We start from the raw sequence: 15689 nt of genomic DNA, 5'->3' as shown, positions 1-15689 counted from the left end.
GTGCCACTTTTGGATTTGTACTGCTTCTCTGTTTTAAGGGTCAAAACTCCCCTCAAAGATTCAAATGCAAGCTAGAGTTAACTGTGACACACTCAGTTCCTTTGTAAAGTTATTTTCCCTGATATTTGTCCAGCCTTCTCAACTGAAAAATCAGGTTTCCAGGTGAGTCCCATGCAGACGTGCAGCCCACCACTCCTGCTGGTGCTGGCCACCAGCAGCTGGCAGGGGCAGAGTGCTCCCATCAGCTCCAGAGCGGCCCCGCAGTCGTTACCTGGGGCAGAGAGGGGGCTCTGGGCTCGGCCTCTGGGCTCGCTGCCTGTGGCCGCCAGCTGCTCCTGGGCTGCCTGGAGAGCTGGTGGCCAGCACAGCCAGCGGAGCGAGAGTGCAGCACTGGTCCTCCCAGGCTTCCAGTTCTCCTTTTTAACCACTTCTCTATCGCCAAAGGGAAGCCGAGACAGACCCTGCTCTGTGTTTCCTCCCGGGCTTGTCTGTAACACCCAAGGAGCAAGTAACCCACCTGAAGATTATCAGTGCCTCAAGGGTGCTAACAACCAAGCTGAAATGAACTACAGGTTGCAGGATAACTGGAGTGAAAAAAACAAAATAGCCTCAAATTCCACAACAGTAATGAATCCTCCCAGATATGTTTGTTGCTGAGATAAAAAAACCTTTCAAATAAAGGAATCTTGTGCAAAACTTGAATTTAAAGCTACTGCACCATGTTCTGGCAGGGGCAGGCATTGCCAAGGTGCCCATTCCACCTTGCTCCAGGGCGGATCGGCAGCAGTGCCCCACGCGGCACCCTGCTGGGGCATCGTCACACGGCGTGCGCAAGGAGGGGTGCCGGCATTGCCCCCTTTTTGCTCAGTGTGCAGAGCCTTGCAGGCACGGTGCTTCTGCTGCTGCATCGGTTCACCCGCATGCAGCTCCCATGGCTCTGCCTCGGCCCCCAGCCAGCACCGTAACAGCCAGTGAGGAGCGGTGGCAAGGAGAGCTTCTGGCCGCACTCCTGGCTCCGTGCTTGTCCCTTGGTTCTGGGGCAGCACCTCATGTCCCTGTCCTCTGACCCCATGCTTATGTTGTTGTTTGCTCACAAACCCCTTTTGCCGGGTGAGTCAATGCTCCTTAACGAAGCACGAGCGCTCTGCTAACAACGTTGTGGAGCAAGAGCAGAGCAATGGTTTCAGCTTCTACTTTCAGGCTGTGGCCTTCAGTTCTTGCTTCTCTCCCTGTGGCTGGAAAGTCACATATCGACACGGCTGTCCAGAAAAAACATTATTTTCCTGTCTCTGCCCAAAGGTAATTTGAGCAAAGCAAGGGATGCCAAGCAAGTGAAAGAATGAGCAAGCTGAATTCAAGCAAGAGTCTAAAGCAAACAGTTGTTTAAGGACAAATTATTGCAGAAAGTAGAAGCTGTTCAGTGAAAATTATTACTGTGTGCAGGAATGGAAAAATTAAGCAGATTTCTGTAGTTGCCAAGCCTAGTTCTTAACTCTGTTGTGAGCACAAAACATGCTGAGCAGCCCTGGTGATCTGCAAGAAGAGATTTATGTAAAGTGCACCTAAACCACAAGTCACATGGCCCGCTTTCCGTTTTCATACTTGTTGATCGCTCAGAGAGCATATCTGAGCTCCCTCGGACATGCCAGCATTCAGCAATGCCTCTTTAGGCACCCTTCCGCTGGCATGTCTTTAAGAAAGCTCATTCAGCAAAACCATAACGCCAGCGCCGTGGGCTTCGGCGTGGGGCCAGCGTGCGTGTCCCATGGGGAGCCGGGGCTGCAGATGGACAGCAGGCGGCTCCAGCACCTGGCCAGCACGGTGGGCACGCTGCCGCGGGGCCGCAAGCAGGTAGGGCACCTCGCAGCCCGGCCGGAGCCCTGGGGGCACGAGCTGGGCTGCCACGGCCCTGGGGTTTGCTGCGCGGTCCCCCTGTGCTGGAGTGGTTGTCGTGGGCTGAACGGGATTTGGGGCTGTAATGAAATCTTTCCTGCAGTGACCTTGCAGGGTGCTCTTGAAAGGAGACGTGGGAGGAGGCTGCCCACAGGTGCCTGGGGGCCAGGAGAGCTTCTGCAGCTGGTATCCTGCCCGGGCTGCCTTTCTTCTCCATTTGCAGCTGTGCTGCAAGGCACAGAGGCTCCTGCTACTGGGGGTACCCTTAAATTTGGGTTTGCTTTGGCATGGTGGCCTGTCTGGGCTTTCCTTTGTTCTGCATCTCTGGCAGGAAGCTCATGTATCGTGAGCTGCTTCCTCCCAGACTTTGGAGTATTTTGCTATGACTATTGTAGCTACTTCGGCTGTCTATTTCACTGTGTTTTTCATGCAGAACAGTAAAATTCTGTAGTTTCCAACCAGAGTCAAACAAAACTCTTTTGCTGCTACTGCAAATTGCCAGCTGAGCAATTCTAGCTTGTCTATTTGTCTAGTGTGAATACGCTTAAATAGAAAGCGCTTGTAACACATAATTTCAAAGTATTATCAGAAAACCGGAACACAATGTCTGTACACTTAAGGCTTTGCTTTGCGCAGTAACAGAAACGCACTCCATCCATCTCGTTGTACAAGCCTGGGAAGATAAAGGAGAGCCAGAACCAGACAAATGCTGGGAACACTGTCAATGCATTGGTTCAGCCACCACCAGCAGTGACAGGAGCACTTTGCGTGGGGATTGCTCCAGATGTAGAGATAAACAAACGATAATGGCCGTGACGCAACTGTGTGTGTGTTAAAGATAAATTACAGCACGTACATCAGGCATGGGAACTGCTCTGCAGAGACCTCGCCTAGTGGGGCTGAGCAGCCCAGGTTTACGCCTGCAGTTAACTCTCCCACCTTACGCACAGTTTATTATTACAATGTCACCTCTCCTTCCTCTCCTTTTCTCTCTCCAAGTAAATGCATATTTATGAAATGGAGGTTTTATAGGTAGTCTTACAGTGGCATGACTTTATACCATTGAAGCTTGGGATGTTTTATACATCGATAAAGTAATTCCTTATTTGTTGTTCACTAAAAGTGAAAGGAAGAATTAATATTTAGCACTGATCTTTTTTTTTTGCTCCAGGCCTCTTTAGTCATGGGTCTGCCTTGCCTGAAGCAGGGATGCCAGGTGCTTGTTGCCATGCCCATGCATCAGCTTGGAAATGCTATGTGGCCACCACTAGAAACTGCTGAGAGCTGGCTGCAGTTTTCTTAGCATATGTGTGTGTGTGCTTTCTGCTGTTTCTCATAGGTGTTAAGTTTATAAATGCCCACAGATTTTTAGGGGAAAGGTGTGAAAGAAAGGTGAGGTCTTAGCATAACAGAAACATGATTTAGGCACCATATAGGTAATCGTTACAGTTTTAATGGAAGTGATGGCAATCCCTGGCCTTTAGTCTTGAAGCCTCACTCTTTTAGAGTTAATGTGATGGGAGATCCATCTCTGAAGCCCTACTGAATGCAGGGTTTCTCTTTAGTGGTTGTGCCTCTTCTTCTTCCAGTTTCTACTGTCTTGAGTAGTTACACTGATTTTTTTTTTTCAAATAAAGGTGGAACTGGCACTGCAGTACTGTCTCCTAGTGAGGATACCTCGATCTTCACTGGAGGAGAACAAATGAATCAATATTATTATGTGCTAAGAGTACCTGTTTTTTTTTTTTTTTTTATACTCTGTAATGTGTAATGTTAGCACCACAGTAGTGCTTCATTTTGCATTTAGAAGGTTGGAAAAAAATGCAAGAGCTCATTTTTCCAGGGCCTAATTTCCAACATAATAAAAATACACATGAATTCCTTCAACTATGGCCTCATGCAGGCGAGTGCCGTGCCTTGCACCAGAACGTGCTGTGGCCACCTGCGCCTCGCCGAGCTTGCTGCCAGCATTGAAAAGGGCTCTGAGAGCGGTGCTGAGCGCTCTTGCAGTTCTGCACTTGGCTCTGCCTGACGCTCTGAGCATTTATGCTCGCGTTTGACTGATGGCAGTTTTCTATTTTAAAGTGCAAACTTTCATCTGAAGTTGGGGCCTGTTTGCTCACAGTTTCGTCGTGCTGCGTTCCCATTTCAGGAAGCCTCTAGTGGCTGTGCAAAGTGGGGAGATGCTTCTCCTGCCCCTGATTTTGTCCCAGGGCAGGGCTGCGGCCCCTGGGCTCCTGAGTCCTGCCCGCGGTGACTGGTGCAAGCTCAGCACGGCTCTGCGCCCTGTGCCTCCTCCAAAGCACCTGCTTTAGAGAGTGCCCCACGGAACTGCGAACCTACTGACCCTTTTCCTCTCCCATTTCTGGTTCCAGCTCGCTTTAACCAGATCCAGCTCCTTGGGTGACTCCTCCAGGCCACAGAGGTAGGAAGATTCCCTTCTGTAACAGCCACGGCCACTCGCGTGCGCTGGCAGAAGCGCAGCCCGCCAGGCTAGGGCCCAGGGAGCGAGGCGGCCCCGTGGCTGCGGCCGTGAGCGAGGCGTGCTGGTTCCCCTGCGAGCACGGAGCGGGGCAGCGACGGGGACAGGACCCTGCTAGAAAGGGAGTGCACCCCGGGGGCTGTGTGTAATCCTGAGTGTTTTTCTTACAGACACCTTGTTGCTATATTCAAAGATGACAAAGAGACGTTTGGGTTTGAAATACAGGTAAGCCTTAAATGACGAGTCAATTCATTTAAAAATAAAATCTGGTGCAAACTCTTAAGTGTCACATCCTCCAAATTATGTTAATAGAGCAGTGATGCAGAAATGGGGTGCATTTCTGATGTTTTTTTCATAGCGAAGGTCACAGATAAGAGTTTCTGACCTGCCAGAAGTCAGAGCACTGAGAGCAGGGGAAACCTCAAGTGTGCAATGGGAACATGTTCTTTCCTCCCTAGTTGAATATTTTTCAGAGAATTTTGTATGGAAATATTTTTATATAAAAAGAGAGAGATCAAACAGCTCTTTTCCTAAAAAACACCTTGTGCTTGCTGTACAAGGCAGTGTGGTTACTGCCTCAGGGCACAACTGAGGGTGTGAAATAAACCACATGGGGACATCTGCAGAGCATATGAACAACGCATTTTGAAGCACCCTCAAGGAAGCATTAGGCATCTCAGCCGAGCCACACGCCTCTTCTGTGAGAGCAGGAGCTGTTCTGTCCCGGCGGTGCATGAGAACACCTCCCACGCTGCCCCTTTGGTCTCATTTACTGCTGCTGCAGCGCATCTTCAGAGCACTTGCCTTTATCTACACACAAAGGGAAAATACTAACTTCAGTGAAATGAGTGCATTAGGAAAAACCTAACTCTTTAAGATTTGATTCTCTGCATAATGAATGTGGAAGTGTTCAGCTCAGGAACAGTAGAGAGCTTTCAGAAGTGAAGATAATTGAGTCAATTATTAGGCTTTTGTATAAATTGTCAGGGTGGATTTTCATTATATGTGACATTCTGATTAAAATTAATTGTTCTTGGCATATTTCTTCCTGAACGTACATTCAGTGTAAGCATTTCACTAGAAAGTCCAGGCTCTGAAAAGACAGCATCTGTCTGGTACTAAAAATAATCCATTATTTAGAAGTTGCAGTTCCATTACTATAATTTAAATTTAAGCAAACCAGAATAAGATGATGTGAAACTCTAGGTCCACCATCTGCAGGGAATTTATGAGAATTACAGTGGTGGCTGAATGCCAGAGTTTCTCGCAAACTGCTGCTTCTACTAGTACTTCCCACTCGTGAACTGGAGTCTGGAGGCAAGATGGATGCAGTATGGATCTGTACGTGCCCAGATGTTTGCAGGAAGGCACTCTGAGTCCCATGTCTCTCCCCACTCTGCAGCCACCTAAAACCTAGGTATCTACTCCAAAATAATTGGACTGCTGTATTTGCTGTATTGCATGTGAAGTCCTTCAAAATCCTCGTGTTTCTCATGGTGTCCTTAGTTTAACTGAAAGTTTTACTGTTGGTCTAAGTCTGAAATCACTGAATTGGTGTAATTTGGCCTGATAAACTTTGAACTCATTCCAGTCTTCATTCCATGTGGACTGAGAAATTTGAGAATCTAACATGACTTCTTATATCTAGGGTAGATTTGGCTGTCATAGGTTTTCAGGAACTTCAGCTTCAGTATTAGAATTTGGTAGAGGATGTGGCTAAATAGTGATATTTGCATGTAACTAAAAAGACATTTCCTGTCATGGTAAGACTTGCTCGGGTTACATCTCTTAGTTTAGCATTTTTCTAAATGAATGTCAGAGTTGATAATCAGATGATGGATTTTGCTTACAGTTATTTAACATACATGTAAATGTATAAGTCAAAAATATAAAACACTTTTTAAGGGGAGGGAGGGACATATGTAGATAATGAGTATAAGAGACCAGAAGAGCAAAGTTAGGTTAATCTTTTCAGTTGTTATTGTTAACTGGTCTGTCTGGCAACACTTGATGGCTTAATGTGGCATTCACAATGAGGAGGAGTCAATCATTTGAAAAGCCAAGGCCATGCCCTGCCATGTCGTGACTGGGAACATGAAATATCCTTCCAGTTGTAGGGCAAACCAGAAAGCAATTTGCATCCCTGCTAATAGATGTTCTTGACTGAAGTTACTGAGTTTTTGATAATGAATAATCAACTTGCTTTAAAACTAGGCTTTGCAAAAACAATGTACAGACATCTGTCAGGTGCCTACTGTTCTCTAATCATAAGAAAGCTATTTCCAATTGTTAAGTTACAACATTTTAGTGTTCACACTTATATGATCATATAATCTGCTCAACACAGCCGTACTATTTTAAAAAGGCGTAAAAAGACTATGAAAACAAATTAGGCTGTATGACAGTATCTTAAGTATTAAATTGTTATCATGACTTTAATATTGGTAATACTGTTGCTTTGTTACTTACAGACTATTAGATTTCCAAACCAAAATGATTACTCCTTGGAGGTATGCACTTGTGTCTGCAAAATTCAAGAAGAAAGTCCTGCTCATTTATCTGGCCTTCAAATTGGTAACTATTAGCGTTTTTTTTTCCCACTATGGGTGGCCCTATTTTGCTTTTTATCCCCATTAGTTTTATTTTAGAGAAAGTGGAAGGGATGCGTATGCTGAAGATGCTCATTACAGCCTCTGCTTATCTCTAACAGGTGATATCCTTGCCAATATCAATGGAGTGAACACTGATGGGTTTAGTCACAAGCAAATAGTAGACTTGATAAAGTCTTCAGGGAACTATTTGAGGTAGGCATCTGTCCTCCAGAGTGTTTTTAGTTTAATAGTCTGTCCCACTGGAAACCAGGAAACCTCGTGCTAACCAGCAGCCCCATACTGTCTCAGACGCATAGGACTGTAATGTGCGTGTCTCTTGACCGCACCGTGTGTTTGCCCATCTGGCACCAACACCACTGTTGCTGAAGTCAGCTGTTGAGGAGAGGTGACAGCACGCGGGGCCTCCCCTGTCCTGTGTGCATCCCCTCCCCGAGGACACCGCGGCACCACGTGCTGCTGTGGGGCCGCCGGTACCCAAAGCACCTCTTCCTTCCAGGCTGGAGACTGTCAACGGGGCCATGTACCTGAGGAAGATGGAGCTCGAGACCAAGCTGCAGCTGCTGAAGGTAACGCAGTGAGCCGCTTCTCTGCTGCACAAAGCAGAGGGCTGTTGTGGGTCCGTTGCTCGTGGGGGTGGCCGGGTGGCGTGGCAGGGGAATGGCACCCACGTGTCCTCCGTGCTGGCACCGCCAGCCACGGCACCTCCAAGGGTGGTGCTGCAGCTGCCAGGTCCCATGGGCACACGGGGACGGACAGTGCCAGGACTGCCTGGACTGACTGTGCTGCAGCCTGGACTGAGCGCGCTGCGGCACTGTCAGGTGCGGCGCTGCGGGACCACGCAGGCCACGGCACCGCGGTGCTGGCTGAGGCAGTCACGCCACGACTGCCCTGGAGGTCTGGTTCCTCATAACATCCCAGCAACTCACACACCTCCAGCACTGGGGGTCCTCCCCAAGCCCCTGGGCATTTTCTGAATGGGTTCGAGTGCTCTCCCTGCCTGGGGTGCTGAGCTTCTCCAGCTCTTTCCCTGCCCTGGTTTAGGGAAGAAAAAAACGTTCATCTTGACAGCATTTCATAGCCTTGTTTTGAGTTAGGTCAAATGATGAAAAAATGATAAAAAAAAAAAAAAGTCTGATAGCTTTGACCTCTTCTTAAATTTTGTCAGACTAAAAATTAACTAGTGCTCTAAGTAAACAGTTAAGTTTAAACAACATTTTGAAAATGTCAAAACATTATGTGTAGAAATTTTGGAGTATTCTTTCCCCCCTCAAATATCAAATTGTAAGATTGATGAGGAACCTTGATCTGGTTGGCACTGAATTTATGAGAATATAGCACAGGGCAGGTTGCTTGGTATATGATTTTTATGATGTAGATAATGTAATGGCTACGTGAGGACTGTACAGCGAGGATACAACGAGGAAGGATGAGGCCCTTCAGTACTCATTAAACTAAGATGGGCTATGGAGGATGCTTCTGGAGATATCTGGGCTGGGTTTAGGTGTTACTGCCCCACAGCTAGCTGTTATTTTCTCTCTGAAGGAGGTAAAATTAATCATGGGCTGTGAGATGCTCTCAGCTTTAGGGTGATGGGGGACAAAGGACTGCTGGCAATACTCAAACCTGGTCTGGACCACCAGGAGGTTGGGACACCTTTGTTAGCCCAGAGGGCTGCTCGGTGTCTGGGTGCAGAGCTGCGCTGTGGCATGTGTCGTGCAGGAGGCAGGCAGGGGCTGCCAGCTGCAGGAGGTGGGGCAGGATGCAGGGGGCAGTGCCGCAGGTCCAGGTGCAATGCTGGGCTCATGGGGAGCGCTGTGACCACATCCCCTATGCCCAAGGCTGGCGGGAGCCACGGCAGCAAGCAGGGATGCTGAGACCACCTGGCTGGACAGCAAGTCTGGAGAGGGTGGGGAACATGCCAGAGACTTCATCTCTGTGCCCATGCGAGGGGGGCACCAGGCTATGTGGGCTATCACAAGCACCACCACAGAGCATTCGCCCTACCAGCCTGATGGAGCTGCCCAGCTGAAACCTCTGAGGGGTACCGGCACTAGGAGGACCTGCTGCAACACCCAGGGAAGTTTGCGAGGACAAAGTGCTGGCTGAAGCAGAGGCACTGCTCTGGCAGTGGCAGCAGTGCCAGCCCTGGTTTGTGCCGTGATGCTCCCAGTCCCACTCAGCGCCGCTGCTGCCACCTGCCCGCTGGTCCCAGCCCCACCGCCATGAGAAGCCGCCCAGGCTTCTCCCTTAGACAGCTTCTCGAAATAATGGCACAGTCACAAGACACAGGCTGCCCCTCCCACCCCCCATTCAGAGAATTATAAAAACCAAATCTGCTGTGAAATGCTCTGCTTTCAGGTTTTAGAAAACAGTTGTTTCCCAGAAGTGCCAAATCTCTGCAATGAGAGTTCTTGCAGTGCAGAATTTGGGTGTGGGCCTGGCCCTTGCGTGATCAGGAGAGTGGCGGCAGTGGAAAGAACCTAATTTTGGTTGTGACTGTATCTGATGTCTCACCACGGGATGTGTTCAGCAGCTGGAAGCCGTGTAACCGCAGCCAGGGAGCAGCGTGCTGGTGGCTGCCATCGCAGGGCTGGGCCGCTCCACGAGCACACCCTGCGTAAAGGTGCTCAGCAGCTGGGCTGAACGGGCAGCTGGGAGCAGCGAGTGGGTACATGTGCCATGTGCCAGTTAATGAGCTGCTAATGAGGCCTAATTAGATGGGAGAAACCATCAATGGGAGGTTGCTTTGCTTGGGTCCCAAAGGGGGCAAAGAATGTCTTTGGACAACTCCCCAGCACCTCTGGCCTACAGCGGGGGCGTCGCGGTGCTGGGTGCGGGCACCGCCAGCCCTGCTCTGCCACCGTGGTCACCCAGGGGCAGGTGGGGAGCACAGCGGTGTCTCAGGCCCTCCTCGACAGCGGTCATTGCTCCCGTATTGCAGGGGAGGCTGTCTGGGTGCTGGATGGGTGGCGGTGCTTTACCCTTGGGATGGTGTGTGTGTGCTTGATTGGTTTTTCTGAAGTGTGGAGCAGGGGAGAAATGTGCAAGGAGTAGCAAGATTGCCCACACAAGCTTAGCCTGGGCAGTTTGCATATATAAATATGACTTGTCAGGGTGCCTAGCTGCATGTTTGAGGTGCACCGAGTTCATGCAGGTCACTGAGGAAGCACCTACTCCAGGCAGAGGTTAACCTGGCTGGTTTTGAATCAGTTATGCAGCGTTTTATTTGCTTTATCAAAAGATCATCTGCAACAGAGGAAAAAAATTAAGCATTGCTCATTGTTAGGATAGTATGTCAGCACTTGCAGGCTGTAAGGACAGTCGGGGTGATGTGTTCCCAACTGCAGGATCAGGGCATCGCTGACCGCGATGTGCCTGCATTGCTGGCAGAGCCAGGAGCAAGGGGCACGGGGCCCTGGTAGCAGCCAGCCGGCTCTGGGCTGCGGCAGGTTTCTGACAGAGGTCGGCAGTGCCGCCCCCCTGAGAAACTGGTTTTCTAGGTTTGCTGTCCGAATGCATGCTGCATGCTCTCCAGATTTTAGCCTTCTACTTTTGCAAATCTCATATGTGAAGCGCCTCGGCCAGAGCGCTCAGGGCATGAGGGCAGTTGTGCTTTGTGGGGGAAGTTTGCTAAACTCCAGGACAACTGTTGTCATGCTGGTGAGAAGAGGGCACACAGCTGCTTCCTGTAGGTGAAGCGTACTGCCTGAGAAGCCTCTCTTTTGAAGTGTTTTAAATCTCTGTGAAAGTGTGTGAATGACAGGTAGCCCTCTTTATCCTTCACAGAAAACTCTGCAGCAGAAATGGGTGGAGTTCCGCTCTTTGCACTTACGGGAACAGCGCTTGCTGCATGGTAAGTCGTCTTTTCCGGGTCGGAAACCACAGCACTGCTGAGACCTTCTGTGGAAACTCGGGCTGATCAGTAGCAAGCATTCCTTTAACCTGATTTTCATTTGCTTGCTTTTTCCCCTGTTAATGAGGGCATGGGGCTGGCCCATGGGAAAGCCTTTTTTTCAGTGTCTAATGAATTTGGATGCTGCTTTGCTGATGTAGACTAAAGGCTCTTTTGCCTGAGTTCTAGGAAATGAGTTCATGTGGGTTGCAAAGTTTCTTTTCCATTCTCTTTTTCTGGACTTAAAAACAAACAAACAAAGCCCTCCCCTTATTTACAGGTTGCCCTGGGAGCAACTTTGGTTCTGCATTTCGGGGCAAGGCAGGGGTAGAGAGCCCCACACAGCTGGGAAATGCGGGGTGAGAAGGGATGCTGGGCGCGATCCTCCCCCGTTCCCTCGTGGCGCAGAAACACCACCGCACCCCTCAGGTTGCCCCGGCTGGGAGGGCGGAGGGGAAGGGTGAGACCCATGAGAGACACAGCTGATGGCCTCGGCTGAACAGAGGGACAGGAATGGCCATGCTGACCTCCCTGCAGCGCTGTTTTGGGACAGCTGCTGCGGAGCCCGAGGCCATCTCTGCTCGCATAGGCTTCCAGCTCTCTGGCCTTGAGCAGATGCCTTTGAGTAATGCTCCTCCTTGACCTCTGCTTCCAGGAGAGGTGAATGACAATGCTCTGCTGGACACGCTGGAGCTGGAAGAGGCCAACTTATTTGGTGGCTGTGGCACACCGGGACCTGTCTCTCCGATCAAGCCTCGCTTCTCCAGCGAGAGCAGCTCCCGAAGCCGGCTGAGCTCCATGACTGTGGACAGTGAGGACAGCTTCTACCAGAGCAGCGCCTTCGATGATTCTGCTGCAGAGAGCCTGAGCCGCCAGTCCAGCATCGATGACGAGTGCTTCTTCCCCAGGGACGGTGACGGCGCGGCCGGGAGGTCCTCCCTGCGCAGGAACCGCAGCATCAGCCTGGCCAGCAGCGGGTCCATGTCCCCACTCTGGGAGGGAGGTGGCTGCTCGAGTAGCTTTGGGACACTCCCACGGAAGAGCAGGAGATCAAGCGTACGAAAGCATCTTCTGAAATTCATCCCAGGCCTTCACCGGGCACTGGAAGAGGAAGAAAGTCGGGTCTGACACGGCGTGTGCTGTCCATGATGTCTGGGGCTCTGCTCAGGAGCCTGCAGCAGGGCCAGGGAACATGCGCAGCAGCTCACCTGGAGGCTTGCAGCAGGTCAAACTCAAGGCTGAATTTGTTCCTCTCCTCACACAACCTTACGGTGGGACTGATGGTATTTAAAATGCTCTGGGGTTTTTAATTATTTTAATTTTTAATCAGAGTGCACTGTGGACTTCTTCATTAACATGAAAAACAACTAACTCCGAGATGTGAAGAACCTTTGCAGAACCTCCTCAGCATACTTTAGTGTTAATAATGTTTTTTAATTGAATGCAAGATTTATAGCTATTTATTTCCTGTTACTGAAGTCAGAGTCCTCAAAGGTGTCTAATAAAGCAAGCACTTCCACTAAAGCCAGTGACAAAGTCCCGTTAGAAACAGGACGGAGCCCGGAGCTTACGGCAGACCCCAGGGGAGACGTTCTGAGATGAAAACAGGCTGGTGACAATGACCAAATCAGCGAAGGGTACGGTGGGGCTCTGTGGAGCCCTGTCAAAGCCACAGAGCTTTTTTGTGCAATTCCTATCATGCTTGCTAGAAACAGCATGCTCTGTGCTGTGTCAGCTCAGTGACAGGTCATTTCAGTGCTCGGTGTCGTCACCATCGCCCCTTGAGATTACTGCGGTCAAATCAGCTTACTGGATTTTTAGCAGGCTGGAGAAAATGCTCGTCAGCATGCAGTGGTCTAAGCACACAGTTCAAGTTAATTTGACCTCTTTAAGGTGAGCGGAGCAGAGGATCTCCCCCAGGGACGATCAGGGCTGGCTCTGGTGTGGGTGCAGGCAGGCGCTGGCCGGGGGCCTCCCTGCGGGCTGTGCTTGGTGCCTGCCCACACTCGCCTGGGCCGGAGGCAGAGACTGCAGGCAATGAGGGCTCACTTGACAGCTCATATGAGGTGCTATAATAAATATGGATATAAACGTGAAGAAACAGAGGACTTTTATTTTCCTCTCAGGCAACACAGAAATAGGCTGTTAGGTCAGAGCAAGCAGCCTAATTGTGTTTTCCAGGTACAATTGGAAGAATTTTAAATGTAATTTAAATGCCTTGTGTGCCTCGTTTGTCTGTTGACTGAGAAGAATGTGCAGCTGTTTGCAATTCAGATATTGCTGTGGCAGGATTTCCTGGTCTTTTCAGAAACCTCAGACTGAAACCGATAGCTTTCCGTGGAGACGAACCCCAGATAAAAACAGCCTGTCCCGGTACTCCTGTAATTGATAAACACTGCTCTGTGGGCTGCTGGATGCCTGGCGGGGAGCCCCCGAAGGAGGCACAGCCCCGGCACCTGGGCATGGAGCTGGGCTTGGGGCTGATCCTTGTCAGACGGGTGGGCTGGGGCCTGGATTTGCCATGATTCTCCTCATTGGAGCTCATTTCTGGACACCGAGTTTTTGGCTTGTCAGCTGTTGCCTCAAGAAACAGCTTCGCTGCGCCAGTCATGGTGGCAGAGAGAAGAAAGAAAAGCAGAGATTATTTCCACGGGGACAACTTGGAGTTAAAGGCAGATGTATGGGTGTCCAAGTGAAAGCAACCGTGGCCACAATAACCAGAAAATCTGGTGAAGGTTGATTAATACCCCAAAGAGAACAAAGAGATCTGACACTTAAAAAGAGACATTAAACTCAGTCATGTTTTTGCAATTTGGTAAGGCAAATGTTATTATTTTGTAACTCATGCCAAGTAACACGCCTAACTTATTAGTGGAAATATGTCTAACTTAGCTAATCTGTTTACTTATTCTCACTAAGTTATGCCTGAGCTAACTGTACCTGCAAAGTTTTGTGTCCGTATCAGAGTCCGAATGAAATGCTTGAAATACTTATATTTCAACAGGGTCAAGATTCTTCCTTGGTGCATAGTGTTGCTAAGAAACAGACTAGGAATTCCTTAGATATGTTAATTTTCACTTGCAAGTAAATGTATGTTGTTATTTGCTGGACTTCCTGGAAAACACAGGCATCAGCAAAGGGCCCTTGCGAGGTCAAACCGAGAGAGGCAAATGCTCAGAGACCTGCACAGAACAGTATCTTACATGGTTACTCTGCTTTTACCCTAAGCCTAGGATACTGTTTGAGGTCTTTACCAGACCTCAAAGAAAGGGAAGAGAGCTGCCCAGAGCCTGCGTGCTTGCAGCTGCCTGTCGCCGTGAGCCACTGGCGGGTCCTGCTCTGCCACAGCAGAGCACACCTCTGTCCGTCTGGCCCAGGACTCGGGGCCCTGGCTGTCGTATGCATTTATGTCTGAAGAAGCAAATATTCCTAGTCTTGTTTGTATGAACGGAGGCTGAAGATTCGCCTACCTGTGCTACAGACGCTTTTTCGTGGGGGTGAAAATCAGTGCCTGCTCAAAGTCAGGCCAGAGCTCTTCGCCTAGAGCGTGGCTGGCTGGGCTCTGCAGGCTGACAGCAGTGCAGCAGCCGGGCTGGGTGTGCTTCACTTTCTGCCTCCTGCAGCTCCTCAGAAATGAGCTCTGCATTAATGCTGCCTCCTGCCTTGGTTGCAGCTGGTTTATAAAGACTGCAATGGCAGAGGCGGGGGCTGGATAGGGTGCGCTGCTCTCGTACATCCTTCTCCTCATCTTATATAAAAGGTATTTACAATGCTGTATAAACTCTGCTCCCTAGGGCTGCATCTCTGGTGGAAATCAGGGCAGCTATATGGCCCAGAGCAGTGACTCCTTTTGGTATGGAAAGTTAGTTTGCCTTATCTTGGGAGATACGTGCCTGCTTTTAGCATTGGGAAGGCCCAGTGAGCCTGGGCACCCAACAAGCGTAAGAAAGGCAGTTAGATAAATGATGCTATTCTAGTGGTGGTGAGAGGACACTCGGGTTGCTACAACACGATGTGTGACCGCAACACGGTGTTTTGAGGGCCATGAGCTGCACGGCTGATCAAAAACAGGATGTGGGCGATCGGCAAGCTCTGTGGGGCTCTGCAGTGTGGCTAGAGATCAAAGGTGCCACAGCCTCTTGAGGGGAGGAAGAAACACACAGGCAAACTAAAGAGAGAGCAAAAAGAAGGAGAAAGCTTCTAGAACTGCATTGCTTCTTGCAGGGAGCAGCTGGGAGCAATTCCTGCTGTGCTCCTGGGACGTGCACGGGGATGCTGCAGTGGCGTGGGTTGGGTCCGTGCCGAGGCCAGGGCCAGCACACCCAGGGGCGCGGGGCAGCACGTGCTGGCTGGGGAGGGTGCGGCGCTGCAAGCCTTTGTGCCAGCCGCAGCTCCTGGGGACGTGCTGGCTCTGAGCACAGCGCTTATGGGGCTGCCTGGTTTCCTGAGAGCCAGGGGACTGACTTTTCTTCTCCCCCGTGGATAAAGGGGACAATCCGAGCTGACAACAGAAAGAATCAAAGAATCACAGAATCAGAATAACGTGAGTTGGAAGGCACCCGCAAGGATCATCGAGTCCAGCTCCTGGTCCACACAGCACCACCCCAAAATCAAACCTGTGTCTGAGAGCGTTGTCCAAATGCTTCTTGAACTCTAGCAGGCTCCCTGGGGAACCTGTTCCAGTGCCCAGCCACCCTCTCAGTGAAGAATCACAGAATGGTTTGGGTTGGAAGGGACCTTAAAGACCATCTAGTTCCAGCCCCCTGCCAACCTCCCACCAGACCAGGTTGCTCAGAGCCCCATCCAACCT

At 50.1% G+C, this 15689-nt stretch overlaps 1 protein-coding gene across 1 annotated transcript; it reads left to right on the top strand.

The window, feature by feature from the left end:
* The first annotated feature begins 1574 nt into the window (after nucleotides 1–1574).
* LOC121072679 (cytohesin 1 interacting protein) lies at nucleotides 1575–13870 on the top strand. Its single transcript, XM_040562549.1, has 8 exons — nucleotides 1575–1851; nucleotides 4269–4318; nucleotides 4546–4600; nucleotides 6847–6949; nucleotides 7086–7179; nucleotides 7484–7553; nucleotides 10774–10840; nucleotides 11535–13870. Exons 1-8 carry the CDS (start codon nucleotides 1579–1581, stop codon nucleotides 12005–12007), a joined length of 1185 nt encoding a protein of 394 aa, XP_040418483.1. The 5' UTR covers nucleotides 1575–1578; the 3' UTR covers nucleotides 12008–13870.
* The last annotated feature ends 1819 nt before the right edge of the window (nucleotides 13871–15689 follow it).

Source organism: Cygnus olor, chromosome 6 (assembly GCF_009769625.2).
Source record: "Cygnus olor isolate bCygOlo1 chromosome 6, bCygOlo1.pri.v2, whole genome shotgun sequence".
NCBI lineage: Eukaryota > Metazoa > Chordata > Aves > Anseriformes > Anatidae > Cygnus > Cygnus olor.
The sequence above is the reverse complement of the archived record's forward strand: the minus strand, read 5'-3'. Positions and strand labels throughout refer to the sequence as shown.

What these genes read in the sequence shown, in the direction of transcription:
- LOC121072679 (XM_040562549.1), top strand. Translation starts at nt 1,579, where the DNA reads ATGGCCCGCTTTCCGTTTTCATACTTGTTGATCGCTCAGAGAGCATAT. An exon ending in TGCCGCGGGGCCGCAAGCAG is followed by an intron (nt 1,852 to 4,268) that starts GTAGGGCACCTC and finishes TTCTGGTTCCAG; the next exon opens with CTCGCTTTAACCAGATCCAG. An exon ending in CGTTTGGGTTTGAAATACAG is followed by an intron (nt 4,601 to 6,846) that starts GTAAGCCTTAAA and finishes TGTTACTTACAG; the next exon opens with ACTATTAGATTTCCAAACCA.